The 16,173-nt window shown below is 46.3% G+C and overlaps 1 protein-coding gene across 1 annotated transcript in view; it reads right to left on the reverse strand.

Annotated features, from left to right (window-relative positions):
* Window positions 1–4,494: 4,494 nt before the first annotated feature.
* LOC104403675 overlaps window positions 4,495–16,173 on the reverse strand; it is a gene marked incomplete at both ends in the record, with an annotated part of 37,930 nt that continues 26,251 nt past the window's right edge. The window contains 3 exons of the mRNA XM_010011909.1: window positions 4,495–4,571; window positions 8,948–11,828; window positions 14,982–15,171. Of these exons, the coding sequence (XP_010010211.1) occupies window positions 4,495–4,571; window positions 8,948–11,828; window positions 14,982–15,171 (3,148 nt within the window). The remainder of the gene's footprint in view (window positions 4,572–8,947; window positions 11,829–14,981; window positions 15,172–16,173) is intronic.

Here is a 16,173-nt window from a genome sequence, read left to right on the forward strand (position 1 = left end):
GGAAGCTTCCCACGCTGTTCTGCAGGCCCTCTGGAAACAGGGATTTGCAGTCACCATCCCATAGTACACACATGCAGATGGAGAAAATGGTCTTCAGTGCACAAAGACAACCTGAATTCTGTCAGGTCCTCATGGTGAGTTATTTCTTAAGAAAATAAACTAGAGCCTGGAGAACTATCACGACCCCTTGCCTTGGGTCACCAACAGTTTTGAGCCATGAAGCTCTTACTACTTGATCAACAGCTAGCCCCAGGCTCTCCTCCTAAGGACCAGCCACCAGACGGGGGGTGTGGGGGGGTGACACTATACACTTAGGCCATAACTTTCTCTATTATCTGCTGACTCCAGAGAAGATAAATATGGAACAATTTTCCTTCCCTTGCTGTGGCAAGGGAAGGAAAATCTCTGGATCCCAACACCCATTCCCATGCTGTGTGGGTCTCTCCTCTCTCCCACAAGCCCTTTTCTACCCAGTCCAGCCCATCGCCTCTTCCCATCTCCTACAGTTCTGCCATCCCTGTCCTCTTCCTCTGCACACCCTTTTGGACCCCGACCAAGATGCTCCCTACTCTTCTCCCTGCAAAGCACAGACCTGGAGGTCTACGAACTAAAAGCAATGGGCAACAACAGAGCTGGGGCTGTGTCCTGACAGAGCATCATCTACCTTATCCGTAACATCTTCCAGGGAAGGAGGTTTCCTAACCTCCCTAGGTGGTCTTGCGACAGTTTCATGATGATAACAGGATGTTTTCTCAACATCCAGCCTAAATCATCCTGGCAAATTAGCAAATCAGTAAATTAAGCTGCCATGGAAATCTGGGACTTTAATAACCACTATTACATGTTGGCAGCATGCGAGATTGCACAATAGTTTTCTTTTTGTTGCACTGAATAAATTTAATTCTTTCAACCTCTTCTCAGGTTTCTTAATCTTCATGTTTTTCCTTCTGAACACTTTCCAGTATATGTCTGTGTCCTCCTTGGAAGAGGGCACCCAACCCATGGTGCCACACACAAGTAAGTCACCTCCTGCACCTTATGGAGGACACTCCTTCAATATAAATCAAAACAAGATTTACGTCTTTTGCAATAGCCTCTTGCTGAGGATTCATTTGTGGTCCCCTAAAAAACCCTCAGTCCTTCTCTACTCATCCCTCTCCAGTTTAAGCCTGACTTAATAAATGTGCAGTTTGATTTCCTCTTTGCAAATGAAACACTCTGTGGCCGCTTTTATCTCTTATCTGCATGCGCTCTCCAATTTCTTAAGGTCATTCTGAACCCTGACCCTGTTCTCCCAAGTGCCTGCAACCCCTCCCAACCTGATGTCATCCGAGAGTGTTATAAACATACTTCCATCTTCCAAACCATGCCTGAAAATACTGAAAGTTTTCCCCAAGAAAGTGACCTTGCTGATATATCAGATGTTTCTGCACTACTTGCATCAGTGGAGAGATAAAAGTGCAAATCGTTTCAAGTTTCCTTCTCTGTAAAGGTATTTAGAAATGCCATGTTTAGCTGGTAAGCTGCAACTTGTGGCAATACATTAATTAAAAACTAATTCATGTGGTAAAGGTAGGATGCATTAAATTCAATAGGAACTAACTAATGAGGTTAATAAATACAACAAGAAGGCTATTTCCCACTGAACTCTCTTTCTGGGGTCAGCCAGCTACAATTTGTCAGTCACAGGCTTAGACAACCGAAGCTGCCGGACGAACCCAGCAGCACAACCTTATCCATCCTGCCACATGAAGACGAGAATCCAGCAAATAATGAATCATAACTGATTTCTGGGATCAACATGAGAAGTACATCAGGGTACTGCTCATTTCACACTGTCACTTTACTTTCATAATGCTGGAGCCACCAGGCACCATTTCTAAATGGCTTTAATATCACAGTATGCAGAAGCCAAACCAGAATCGGAAGTTACTCAATTAATAAATGCAAAAGTCTAATGTTAACAGATCACACCAAGTTATTGCCCCTGCTCTACTCGAGATCTCCAGTCAAAGCAGGAAGATAAGGACCAGGGGAGTTCCGGCAGAATAAGTACCCACTGCTCAACATGACAGGAGCTTGGAAAATCCTGGTTACAGAATATCTATAGCTGAACAAACACAACCTCTTAGAAAACATTCTGGACAGTTAAACAGATACTTTCAAACCCCGTTTTGATTGGGGAAAAAACCATTTTCCTACTGTTTTCAGTGCTTATAACCCTACAAACCATTATTTTCCTAAACATTTTTCAGCTGCAGCTTTTCTATGACATGAGCCTCACCCAGGCAAAGTCTGAAACAACTACAGAGGAAAGCGTGTACAATCCAATACATGTAATGCTGGCGTCATGAATCCAGCTAATTCTCAGCCTTTAGAAGCCAACTCATGAGAAGTCATTTTCCCCCTTTCCAGTGTGCTCAAGCTTACTGTCATCCAGCCTGACTGCACTACACAAGAAGAGGCACTTTTTGGGCTCCAAAGCATGTTTTTACGTCCGTGTATATAAACAGCTTTCCACAATGCTTATTTATAAATATGGACAACACTGTGCAAAATCCTCATCCATAAACCAGGAGTTAATGCAGTTCCCCAGGCCTAAAGTTGCTGACAGCACCCATGAGACTGCTGAATCCCTGCAGCTCCTGACCAGGTGTAAGCAACAACAGTTCTATTTGCACCCAGCTGAGAAAACCACTTTTACTAACCACAAAATGGCTCCATAATGAGAAGGCAATGAGCACCTGAAAGACTTCTGGCTACAGAAAGAGCCAGCACTAAATAAAGCAGAGACAGGACGTGGCAAGAGATGTGCACTTTGCAATAGCTTTCAGCAGGCAGCTCCCTGCCCAACCTACACGTGTGAATTAAGCTCTATTTATAAGTCTTCCACTGATATATACTTTTTTTAAGTGACCTTAATATAGTGCAGTTGTTATTTTGTTTCTGTTGAACTTAGCAACAGGAAACCCTGTCAGTCCTGCAGCAAACTTTCCATTCCCCTGGCACTCCCATTCCTGCACCAGAAAAGCCAGATTTCTAAAGAGGTGGTTGATGGGACAGGAGGGAGAGGAAGAGAGAAGAAAGCACATACACACACACAAAATCAAAATGCCTGTAAAACATGCAAAATGGAAACTAAATTCTATATTTCTTGTCTTTTTTCCCCGTTTGAAAGGAAAAGGAAGTGCCTCAATTTGCATTCTCTAAAGATATCTTACTTTACTACCACATACGTAAGTATTAGTCATGAAATTATCTTTATTAAAGGGTTAGTAAAAAAAAAAATCATCAGCATCTTTAGACTCATGCACTCCAGTAATGAAAGACCTACTTATCAGGCAGAAGCTTTAGCTTAGAAAGTTACTTGCTCTAGTCACTGGCTAACTCACCGAGCAAACAGCTACAGAAATGAAGCCTTAACTTGTTAAAAACATAATAAACCTGATTTTATTACAAGCTTTGGCAAGACAGTTCTGCCACCTAAAGAGCTTTACTGTGGGATGAGCAAAGTTTTTGGTGCTCCACCCTGCAATGTTAGCTCATCCCCGCAGTATTTTCTCTTTTAACAGCTTCATAATGGTACGCTAACACACAAACACAGCTGCTCGGCAGCAACGTGCACTGACAACTTAGCATTTATAAAACACTTTCTTCTTTAGGAACAACTATATATAAGCACCAGAGCAAATGCAAATCCAGCTCGGAAAGGTAAGACAAAACCCCCCAGCTCTTGATAAAGAAGAGCATGTATTAGGGGTGCTTTAAAGCAAAATTATGTTCCTCTCAACGCAAATATTCACATTTTTTTTTATCACAGATATTCCTTAAATATGGCAAAGCACAGGTAATAAACAGAAAACACCACCAACTGATTTTTGATCCCTGGCATGACCTTTTTATACTGTTTCACCAACATGAGGAATACAGGGTGTCCCCCCACATTTAATCCCTCTACGTCTTCCCATTATTAATTTTTCTTCCAGCAAAGGCACTAATGCTCTCAGCCAGTGATGCCTTTAGACCTCGGGGTCTGTGCACACACAAACACTCATCACAGCCACAGAAGGGCAATACATGGAAAGGGATGGAGACACTTGCCAGGACCACGCAGGCAGCAGCCGGATGTGGGGACCTTGAAGGCGCAGCCACACAGCATCTTTAACACCAAGCACATTACAGGGCATGTATGTATTCTGTCAAATGCTATACAAACCTTGGTACAACCCTGCCTCAGGAGGAACCTCTTGGGTCAATCTCTCTGTCACCAACCGAGACAAACGCGACTTAATCAAGTGGTTGAAAAACGCAAGGTCTAAAAAAGCCCAGGCTATTTTTAAAAGGCTAAAACAACATCACGGTGATGGGTGCTGCTCAGCTTTGCAAAGGCTACAGAAAGGAAACAGGTTATGAAGCCAGCCACAGCAGTGGTGGCAGTTCTTTAAAGAGGATGGAAAAAGGCAAGGTGACACGTAACACATCAGTGGCACTCACCGCTGCCTCACGGGCTGCACGCTCCTCGTGATCCTTCACAGAATCCACCTCGTCTTCAGTTTTCATCTCCAAGCTCCCTGTGAAAATAGAGGGTTTGCACAGGCAATTTAAAAACAAACTCCTTTCAGCACTGCTGATCTTCTTCTGTTTATTCAAACCAGTCTCAAAGAAAGAAAAAAGAAAACCCAACCCCAAAACCCCTTCAACAAGTCCATCTGACTTCCAACATCTGGTTTCATTCCTGACTTTGCTGCTTGTTTGTTATTAGTTTTAACAACTATCGTGTCTGGGACTGAAGGAAACTATGAAACAGCAGCAAGCACAGGGCAAAACTCCTGAAAACCTCTAGGTGAGGCTGAGCACATCTGCATGTATTTGCCCATGTATTTTCTTGGCTCCCATTCATCCAGTTAAAGAACCAAAATGTTTGCTGTTTTTCTTCTTACCATAACCCAAAGTTAATGCAAGAAACCAGTCCTGCCTTCGCTCAATGAGTATCTGAAATGTTGGAAGAAAAATTAAACCACAAGCTTCTAAAATTCACCTGCACTGCCTCAAGGATCGCTGTTAGGTCCAGGGACTAGGAAGTCCCAGCTCATTTTCTCCTTCCTGATGGTGTCACTACAACAGTGGTACAAACATCATGTCCCAGCTGCTTTCTCTGCCCAAAGCCTTCCTTAGTCACCATTCCCCTGGGGTCCTCTTCTGTGTACCTTTTCCTGCATGAAGTCAATGAGCTAATGCTCTTTCAACCCTAAGTTAATGACTCTCACAACACGAAGGATACTTTTAGAGGAGTGAAGTGAGTTGACCAAAGCCACGCAGATGGAGAGTGGCTGTGTTAGGGTTAAGCCCCTCTCTAATCCTGCTCCCTCTCTTGTTTCTACTAAAAACAAACACTGGTTGGATGACAACACCTTCTTATGGGCAATGTATGTTTACAGTGAGCTTACCCTTTCAGGGATTTAGCAAGGGAATCCTCCCAACTTCACAGGGAAATTGCTGTAACAACTGTCACCAATGGTTTTTGATTGGCATTAAAGTCTACTCTTGATTTTGGGACTACCTGGTTTTGCAATGCTCTATTGATAAACTAATCCAACATCATCAAGTCATGGTGTGATTTTGTCTCAATGAGATGAGCTTGGGGGCAGACTCCCAGAAATCAGCGGTTATGCTACAAATTTCTGTGCATCCCATTTGTTGACAAAGCAGAGAGATCATGGGCATGAGATTTGCTCAGGGTCACAGCAATGCTGTGATGGTTGAGATCTTGCTCCAAAGACCGAACATACAAGGAAGAAACCTCTGATGCACGTAAGACGGGAGAAGTGGTGTAGTGATACCCCAAGGCTGGGTAAGAACTGGAGCATGAAGACGTGTGTCCTTTGGGATGAAATCCAAAAGATTTTTTGCACTCTGTTACTTCTTCCTAAAGTTCTATTAAGAAACATACCTCAAATGAAAAGCACTATAATGCTATCACAGAGCATTATATCTCTGGGCGTGGAGCACGTTATTGCACATGTGATATTAGTGACATGCTACCGGTTCATCCTGCTACTCTAACAGGGGAAGGAAATTGCTTTTCCATAGGGAAAATGCCATTATGAGAATGAGGTGAAGACTGATAAAATTCAAAATAATATGCTATTATTCTATCTGGCAACGAACATTGTCTTTAAATGCTGAGATCTACGAGAGATACACTAGGGATATTTCTGCCAGGAGGAGAACTAGGGAGCAGTGATTACAGTATGTCTTTATTTAAGATGCCAAACCCCAACCATACAAACCTAACCTTGCTGGGGTCGCTTTCTCCCATGAAGCTGCATCTACTCCGAGGTGTTTTGTCAGCATTAAACGTATGCCATCTCTTCCCACCCAGCCTGCCTACTGTGGTATGATTTCATATCCTAACTGCCAGCTTTTTTAATGAGTAGCATTTATCTGCCTGACTTGCAAATAATGTGCTTGCAGAACCCATTACTCAGCAGTTCTGAGTCTAAAGCTAACAGCATGAGGAGCTGCCTTATGTAAGTAGGACCTTCCAGCTTCATTGCTTTCCTTCAGTGCTGTGACTGGGTATTTGTCTGGATAAGGAAACTAGTCCTTTGAAGTCTGTTTTGAGGGTGGGCTGAAACTAAGTGAAGGCAATGAGAGAAACAGGTACATATTTGCAAGCAACTTGACAATATAAATAAGAAATTCAAAAAAACCTCACTGATTCAGAGTAATGGCACTAGCAATTATCAGCCAGTTACATCTCTGATAAATCAGCATGACAATAGAACTTCTGACCATACATGTTCCTGAGAAGCAGCCTTCTGACCTACCCTTCCTTTGGGAAGGCTTTACTGTAGTCTACTGAAAAAAGATCTGATGCATTCTGAGCACTGACAACTCCTGCATGGCTACAAAACACCCTGCACAGACCCAGGCTGCAGGGAAAACTCCCCAGCATTGACACAGCAAGGAGTAACCTTACACAAAGTATTGCAGGCTGCCACTGAACTAGTATGCAAAATGCACTACCCAAAGCTTTGACATCAATATGAAGAATGGACACAGCAATAATATTAAGCAATAAATCTGCTCTCTTGAATTACTGCCATATCAAAGTTCTAGATGCTGCCTTATAGCAGGTGAATTTCAGAAACATTTCAAATAGTGAGCTTGGATTCATAGCAGTCACTTGTCTCTGCTTTAAGCTAGTATTTTATTTGGGCTTCCCTAACATTTTGCCTGAGAAGTTCTTTAAGAGAAGATATTCCAGCTGAAATTTTGCTTTGGGCAGCATCCCATTGCAAATAAACAACTCTTCCTTATGGAGAGGTCAGACTGTTATATTCCAAGACATTTCTACTTTAAATCAGTAACAGGATCACCTCCTTTCCCTCCCTTTTCCATGCCCTTAGTACTCCTCTCCTACTTCAGTCATTATCTTACTGGAATGTTTAGTCCTTTCTCCTTTTAAAACCTCACCTAGACAGCATCATGCCTCCAAGAATCCAGCCAGAGATACAGACCTGGATTGTATGGATGGAGCCAGCAGAGCGGGAGGCTCCCAGAAGAAAGGGGCCCTGCCAGGTTATTGACTGACAGCCACTCCCATCCCACTGAACTTCCAAACTGTCACAGCACTGAAGTAAGTTCTCTCTGAAAACAGCTTTCTAACCCACCTTTAAATCCTCCTACTTATTTATTAATCACCTCCTGAATAATGTTTGCTGGTGACCTCCGGACTATAAACTTCCTAAGAATCCCAAACTCAACACAAACAGATTTGCTGGACCCACCCTGCCACCCCAGTACAATGCTTTCCCCTGACCCCAGTTACTCTGCTATCACCTATAAGAACAAATCCTCTGCCATCACCCCATTCTGCATTTGGACTGAAGAAACAGCTCCCAGCACGAAAGCAGTGAAACAGCTTTACAGCTTTACAACCTCATGATTTGTATCAGCCTTTATTTTAATCGTTTAAATGTTGTTTGGTTGGGGCAGAGGAAGCAAGAGGCACTGAGTCATTTTCTCATAGCAAAGAAAAAAAATGAGAACTGAAAAAGTTCAGCTGCTTCCATTTAACAGCTGCCTGAACAGGTGGAATATAGAGATCAGATTAGACCCTCGCTTCAGCACCGAATTCACCTCTGATTTAATCCCAGGCTGGAGCAACAAACCCATTCCTCTTTAATTTATCCCTTTTTGCAGTTACCTGGTGACGTTTTCTACTAGCTCCTGTCGCACGAAGCGTCTACGCTGCCACCAGATCCCATCACGCATCCGTGGGGAACACCGGTCCCGCTTCCCAGCAGCGGGCAGAACTCATCCTCCGAGTTCCAGCACTGCTCTGAACGCAGCAGCAAACACCAGCGGCTGCTCTGCCCGACAAAAAAAGCCCCACAGGCCGGAAAAGGCGGCGGGGGGTAGGGCTGGCTGGTTGAAATGACCTAATGCTGCCGATTGGGAAGTGCCTTTGTGCAGTTCAGAAGGACACTGGCAGCTGCTTCAAGCAGACAAGCAAAGGAAAGGCGAGAGCGCCCCGTTGTACCCTCTGACTCCCCGTGAGCAAAAGGAAAGGGGAGAAGCAAAGGGATAAACTAAGCACATCAACCCTCACGCCTGCGTGAAAGTTTGTAACTTGAAGATACGATGATCCAAATAGGTCCCTCCCATTCATTCCTTCTCCAGGGAGGATTCACGTGCTAGAAATCCTACACAAATTCACAGGAGACGATGTCCTGTCCTTACCCCTAGTGCCAGCCAAGCAACATGAACAGGAAGTTTTAACTTCAGATTTCTTCCTTCTCAGAAGAAAAAACCCTAACACCTACACTTCCTCTGCAAGGCAGGCCTCCTGCTCTTGCTTCCCTTCCTTTGCTGCCGAAACACTAGAGGCACACCTACAAAGGGAAAACTAAAAAGCAGAAAGCCAACTGATTTCTCCTACCTGTAAGACGCTCATCTCGTTGCACCGTCAGGCTGACGTTCCTCTTCTTTGTTGAGGAACTTAAATCCATTTCTCCATTAAGGCTGGCTCCCACATCCACTGTAGCCTGGGGCTCAAGCCCTGCTTTTTCTGTGGCTGGTAATTCAGGGGAACAAGGTGTCTCTGCTGCAAAAACCACCGCATCAAAACTTTTCACCATTTTAGGAACTTTATCCAGAGACGAGCCACCATCTGCTGAAACCGAACTCTTCACTCCCACATTTTCCAGTGACTCAACAGCACGTAACTGGCATGAACACGGTGAGAAGGGCGATTCAGGTACAGGTTGGCTTTGCTCTGCATTGGGCTCAGCTGAGACTTCCCTTTGAGCTGCTTCTGCAGCGGGACCAGCATCAGTCTCACTGGCAGGACAAACAGTGTCGGTGCTGGAGTCACTGTCACACGTGGGCTCCTCCGCGATGGGCTGAAGCGCTGCCCGGGGAAGCACGCTTTCCTTATCCTCCTGCTCTTCTGGATACGCTGCAATAGGAGGTATTGTCACTGGCCTTAACACTTCCTTACCCTCACAGGCATCGCTTGGGGCTCCCACTTCCGAAGCATCCTTTAATTCGGGGGTGCCGCTGCACGGGGAGATTTGTTGTAGGGGATCATGTTCTTGGTTCAGCCCTGCATCTGGACCAGAGTTCCTCTCCACACCCGGTGACTCACCTGCTGATGCAGGTCCGTGCATGATGCCTTCTCCTGCACCCTCTGCCGCAGCCTTGCACACTTCTTCAGCGCAGAGTGCCCCTTTCAGCCCAGCATCCACATCACTGCTGCTTGTCACAGGCCCCCCCTGACTGCAGACAGAGGGTTTCACAACTGCAGCAAATTCCTCCGACAAAACCTGCTCCCTGCCACTTGCACAAGCCTCCTGCTTGGGCTCAGCTTTGCCTCCTTCAGCCTGCTGCGAGAGGCTCTGCTCTGGAGACCCCTCATCCCCTGCATGGTCCCCAGGCCAGCCAGCAACAGCAGCTACATTGCCATGCTCCCCACCGCGCTGCCAGGCCAGCTCTGCCGACCCTGCTGCTGCCGCCAGCACTTCCTGGTTTTGTTTAGGTTCTCCAATGTGAATTGCAGAGGGTGTGCCCACTGAATTATCCTCTGTAAAGTCTGCACCCTTGGCACACGGAGCTACTCCAGGGTCATTACCTTGCAAAGCTGCCTCCTGCCCGAGAGGTGCCAGTGCAGCATCTCCCTCCTGACTCACCGCGGGTCCCTCTCCTCTGGGTGATTCCACCTCGCCATTTAGCACTTCCTGCTCCAAAGCACTTTCTGCTGTCTCTGCTTCTGTTTGTGCAGGCTCTTTTTCTGCCAGGCATATGCTTGCACCCTCCGGAGGGAGCGATGCAGGCTCTGGTTTGCTCTCTTGAGCAGCATCCGCTTTGAAGCTGTCGCCCATTTCATCTTTAACAACAGTTTGATCAGCGCAAGGGCAAACACTAGCAACTACCTGACCTCTACCTGAAGAATCTGCGCTTCCTCCATCTCCACTGCTGCTATCAGTTCCTACTGGTTCCTCCTCTTGGGCTTCGCTACCCTCCATTGCTTCAGCCACACGTTCAGTGCTGTTACCGCTCTCCAGGCCACACGCAGGTTCTGCACTGCTTTCATTAAATCCACCAACATCGTCAGTTTCAGGTTTAGCATCAGGGCCATCCGTTTCCACACTGTCTCCCAGTGAGGGAAAGCTGGATTTCCTATCCATGCAACCTGCTTCCACCTGCCCTTCTTGCTCCCCACTCTTACCACTGCCATCAACTTCCAAACCAGGAGCAGGTTTTGATGCACATGTGGGAGTCTTTACCCCATTCACTGCTGGCAATGCTGTCCTGGCACTCATGATGACATCCTGCCTCGCTGCGACATGGGCATCACCTTGGCTTTCCAAGAAGCCACTGTTTAGTTGATCAGCGCATGAGTCTGCTCCAGGCTCCTTGTTATCACTAGTCTTGCACAGGTCAGCGGAGAGCTCGCCAGTGCCACCATCTGCATTCATACCATCACATGCCGGTACCACTCCTGCATCTTCATCCTCCCCATCTGCACGCTCAGTGCCATTAAAAACACTCAATAAGGGCCGAACAGAACTGGCTGACTCTTCCTGAGCTGGCAACTGTTGTTCTAGGTTTGCAGTCCTCCTTTCACCAGCCTCAGCCGTCCCATCCTCTACCTGCTGCTGTCCCACAGCCCTCTCAGCTGCCCCTGCACAGTTCCTGCACTCAGTTTGGCCCATAGCCACATCCACGCCCTCCAAGGAAGCTGGGGCTTCGCCTGCAGTTCCAACCACAGAAACAGTACTGTCAGCTGAATGCTCCTCAGCACCTTGTGCTTCCTGATGGGGACTGTCGCACAAGCCAGCTTGATCCAGAACAACTCCAGCAGATGTCATTCCAGCTTCCTCATTTGTATTTCCACAGGATGGGAGATTCACGGCACCGTTTACACTTGCGGACAGGCTCCCTGTGCAGTCCTTCTCATCCGATACAGTCCCAGAGCCTTCAGCAGAGGTCGGCCCCTCCTCTTCCTTTTTACTCAACGTCACGTTTTTACTTTCACAGAAGCACTCCGGGTTCTGCGCATCCCCCAGGCTCAGCAAGTCATTTGGCACATCATTAAAAGCTCCCAAACTCCTGCTGTTGCATTTCTCCTCCTGGTGGGTTTGGTCTGAGAGCTGCCCCATGTCCAGGTGAACAGGATCGGATGGACTTTCCTGCCTTCCTTCTCTTGCCATTTCTTCTAGGCTCTGAGTAGCAGCCATCGGGTGACCATCTGGCTCTGCTCCCTTAGCACAGCTGTCTCCAGAATCTCCCAGCACAGGCTCTGTCTGCTGCTTTAAACTCTGCAACAACACAAAGCCAAAACACAACCAGATCAGTTTGCTCTGTCACGCATTTACACTATCTCCACCATGTACAAGATCTATGTAATCCTACCCCATGCAACTCCTGCTGCCTCTGCTCTACCTGGTGCTGCCTGCGACAGAGTTGCAAACATACTGAAGTGAATATTTTATGTGTTGGTTTTGTTACGCTGTAATACTGAAATTCTTAGAATGAGAGAATGGAGAGCATCTGGAGGTCATCTAGTCCAGCCTCCTCCTGAAGCTGGACTACCGCCAATGCAATCAGGTCAACCAGGACTTTTATCTTGCCAAGTCCCCAAAATCTCCCATGATGGAGTACCAGCAGCACTCTGGGCAATCTGTTCCCATGCCACACCACCCTCCCATGGGGAAGTTGTTCCTACTGGCCAGCCTGAACACCCCGAAGCTGAAACTCATCCCTCTACCCTCATTACACCATCTGCCACCACTGAGAACTGTAATATTTGTAATTGCTCTTCGAGCAGCTGTAGTCGTATTTCTTGAGTGCACTTAAATTCAAGATCAGTAAACAGCAGAATTTAGTCTACCAAATAATGCAAATATATACCTGCCTAGTCCCAAAGGGCTTGTGCAAATGCTGCTTAAGAGCAACTGCAGATCCCTGCCCAATGGCACTCGACAGTTTTCATCAGTATTGCTCAATTTTCTCCTCATTGATGGAAACGCTACTTCAGACATGGGAATGGGCTGACGATATCCAAACAGGACTGAACAAACCATCTAATCTATTGCTGAGAATCACATGCTTAATTAAATATCTGAAATTTATTTCCTAAATGGAAATAAAAAATAGAAAATTCTGACATACTATTGAAATTATTACCTGCATTATCACAGAGCAGGAGCAACATATTTGATTCCTAATCTGCATGTTCCTTCCAGAGCGTGCTTCATCAAGGATCCCCCAAGCTTTTATAGTTTCACACAATCAAACCTTTACTTAAAGAAACCCCCATATGTTTCAATATCTCCTTTTTTATTCTCTCTTTTGCAGCATACCAATGTTCACATCTTAGAGGAAGTGACTACTTAAATTAAGGAGCAACCTCAATACGTCAATGCACACCCCGCAGAGCTCCCTTGATTTGCTTGGGGTTCTGCACTGTAAGATTGCAATGGTCACGCTCGTTTCCCACTAAGAGCCTGTGACTCCACAAATACAAAACCCCAATGAACTATTTCAGATCTGTAACTTTTTGCATCTATTTGTAAAAATACTCCCAAAACATATATGCAGCTTAGAAGCCTAACTTAGGTCCCTGCAAATTTTAAGACTCTAGTTCTCAGAGAAATAGAATTTCATACCAAAAATATCAGCTTAAACATCCCTTTCCTCCCCAAATTCTAAAATGGCCAATACATTAATTGATGCTCCACAGGGAACTTCTGGGTATTGCATATACAGATAGCGGCTAAAACCATCCCTGCTACATTGAGGATAATTGTGTTTACTCTTTCCATGCTGAGGTTTGCAAGTGATGAGCACCACAACTGAATCACTGACCACTAAACTTAATTCTGGTGTTTGCCATGAATCTATCATAATAATCCTGCTACCCAGCTCCCATTTATGCTGCCACCCAAGACAGGTTAGCATTGGAGGCAGGCAGCATAGTATCTCCATCCATCACACGGCACCAGAGGTGGGACGCAAGGCTCTGCGCGCAGCAGTACCCCACAGGCTGCTGCTGTTACTTGCAAGGGTAAACAAACAGGACCCAACAGTTTTCTGGCTGTCTGGTGGCAGCACAGCACAGAGACTGTGATGCTGGTTCCCAGCCAGGATGGACAGACACAGCGATGCTTGTTTGGGAGGGTCCATGGCAGCCCCAGCGTCCTCACTGTGAAATCACTCTGCCAAGAGCCTGAAACATAGAGCCGTCTCTAAAGGAAGCCAACCGGCTTTTAACTGACCTGAAATGAACCTAAATGAAATAATTATAAGGCTGCTTTCCAAATTCAAATCAGATTAGATGTGAAGCAAAACAGTGCTGGAAAGAAAAAGTCTTTTTCTGATTTCATTGTCAAGCAAAATGTACCCATCTGGCATTTGCACGAACAAACAAGCAGCGAGCTGCATGTGCCAGCCATGCTTTAGTGTCTTTTGATCGAAAGAGGAAATGATTTCATAGTTAGCTCGGGTTTGCAACTTAAGTCATTACTCCCGTTGAGATCAGGAGTAATTAACATCTCAGGTGCCCAGGGAAGGGTGAAAACAGCTCAGGGTGGCCCATACCTCTGAACATCACCCCCAGCCCACTGCCCGAAGACACCAATTCTCCCCTTCCCTATTTAAAGGAACAAAAATATCCTGCTATTTAGATCCCACACCTCTGTAACAGAGCTGATGAAGGAAGACCCACAGGGGATGCCAGCTGAGAAGACACAGGGGTGTTTCTGAGAGGGGGCACAGAGTGACTGCTGTTTCACCTTCTCATCCCAGCCAAGACCCTGTGGCATTGATTGTAAAGCTGTGAGAGGAAGCCCTTCCAAAGCCCCATGGTTCCTGTGGTTTGACTGCTGTGGGGTCTGAGAGGAGTACAAAGAGAGGACAACTATGGACACACACCTCATGTGGCCAGGGTAGGCTTGTCCTCTGAGTCCTACGCTGGGGTGCTAAGGAAATGGCTGTTTTCTCCATCACCTGCCCCAGAGACCTTCCCCTCCGAGACATACCCACTGTGCTCATCCCCCTCAAACCCAGCCTCACTCCTGAGCTTGCCTTACAATGACAGCTGCCAGACAGGCTGGAGGGACAGTGTGCCTTCAGAGAGGTCTCCCTGCTCACCCGAGTGGGTCCTAACCTAACGTAGAGGGCAGATGCTGGGAGCAGAGAGAGCCCATAAGGCTCCAGCAGAGCCAGCCATGCACAGCCCTGAGCCTGATTCTCTTCAGAAAGAGAAAACCCGGTGCCTAATATCAGATCTCCCCATGCTCCAATAAGAAGAAAATAGGCAGGTGTCCACCTGGATGTTTGACAGTGACATCCAGAGAAAACATCCAGGTAAATATGCCCCCATAGGGTGCCTACACATGAAGGCCTCCCCTGGTGCCAGGCTGCGACCAGCCAGCTCCATTTCTTTTTCATCACCTCACCCTGTTCCTTACCACGTGCTGGTGGCTCTGCATGTGCATCTGAAGGTGCCGTATGTCACTCTCCCAGTTGGCTGTTTCCCCTTCCTTGGCTTCAGCTGTCAGCATGTAAACATCAAGCCCACGGTGGTGCTTCACGCTGTAGTCCCCCGAGTGCACGGTGTGAGACAAGGTGCTCCAGGAGTCCGGTTCCCTGGCTTCCTCTCTGCAACAGAACAAGCAGAGGTTAATCTGCAGGCAAGGAGGGATGCTGCATTGCAGGACATGCTCACTGTTCTTCACTCCGGACAGTCATCTAATCAATGGCCCGAGGAGAACACAGCACCGGCTCCAGGGCCAGACAGACAAATAGACACGCACACTTCTTGGTCTTGAAAATTAATGTGATTTAGAGTTAATGCCAGCCACAAGCTTTATTTCACAAGGTCCTTCTCAGGTAAAGACCTTTCCCCACCCCCAGTCTATAAGAGACTAGTAGCAAAGGGCACAACAATTGCTTATTAAATCAAATGTATTGCAGGTAAAGATCACCAAAGCAGCTGTTGCAGAACAATAGATACCTGAAAGAGAACTGCAGAGGGACAAGTTAGAAGGAATGAGGATAGTCGTGATGCAGATGCTACAAGTTCTACACCTAAACCAGCATGCTGCTTCACAAACACCCAACAGCCATCAAATCACAGCGATTCTTTCACTCCTGAAATTAATTCAGCCTGCTTTGTGAAACTGCTTCTGTGCAAGAAGGTCTCAATATTGTGAGGCAGTTGTCCTGCAGCACTATCAAGCATTTTCATATTACCAATCAAAAGGAAAGAAAGGAAAAAAAGATGCTATTATAGGTCAGAATGAAAAAACAACTCAGCAGTTACCTGCATTCAATAGAAATTTCTATGCAATCATCTCTTTTTGAATGTCAACCTCTGATTTTGCACAAGCTTGTGACTCAAAGCAGTAATTCTTCAGGTCTCACCGAGCTGCACAGAGCTATGCTGCCCCTTTAAGGGGGTGAAGAAACACTTATCTTATTGAGGTGTTCATCTAAAGCTTCAGGTTTGCAAATTTCATTTTGAATCAGAACTGATTCAGGAAACCCAAAATCTGTTTTAATCAACCCAGGACAGCGCAGCTCACACAGCACCACATCAAGCCCTGCATCTCCCTGGAGAGATGCAGAGCCAAGCAGGAATGTTACCAGCATAAGGGATTA

Source organism: Nestor notabilis, unplaced genomic scaffold, assembly GCF_000696875.1.
Source record: "Nestor notabilis isolate BGI_N333 unplaced genomic scaffold, ASM69687v1 scaffold1053, whole genome shotgun sequence".
Lineage (NCBI taxonomy): Eukaryota > Metazoa > Chordata > Aves > Psittaciformes > Psittacidae > Nestor > Nestor notabilis.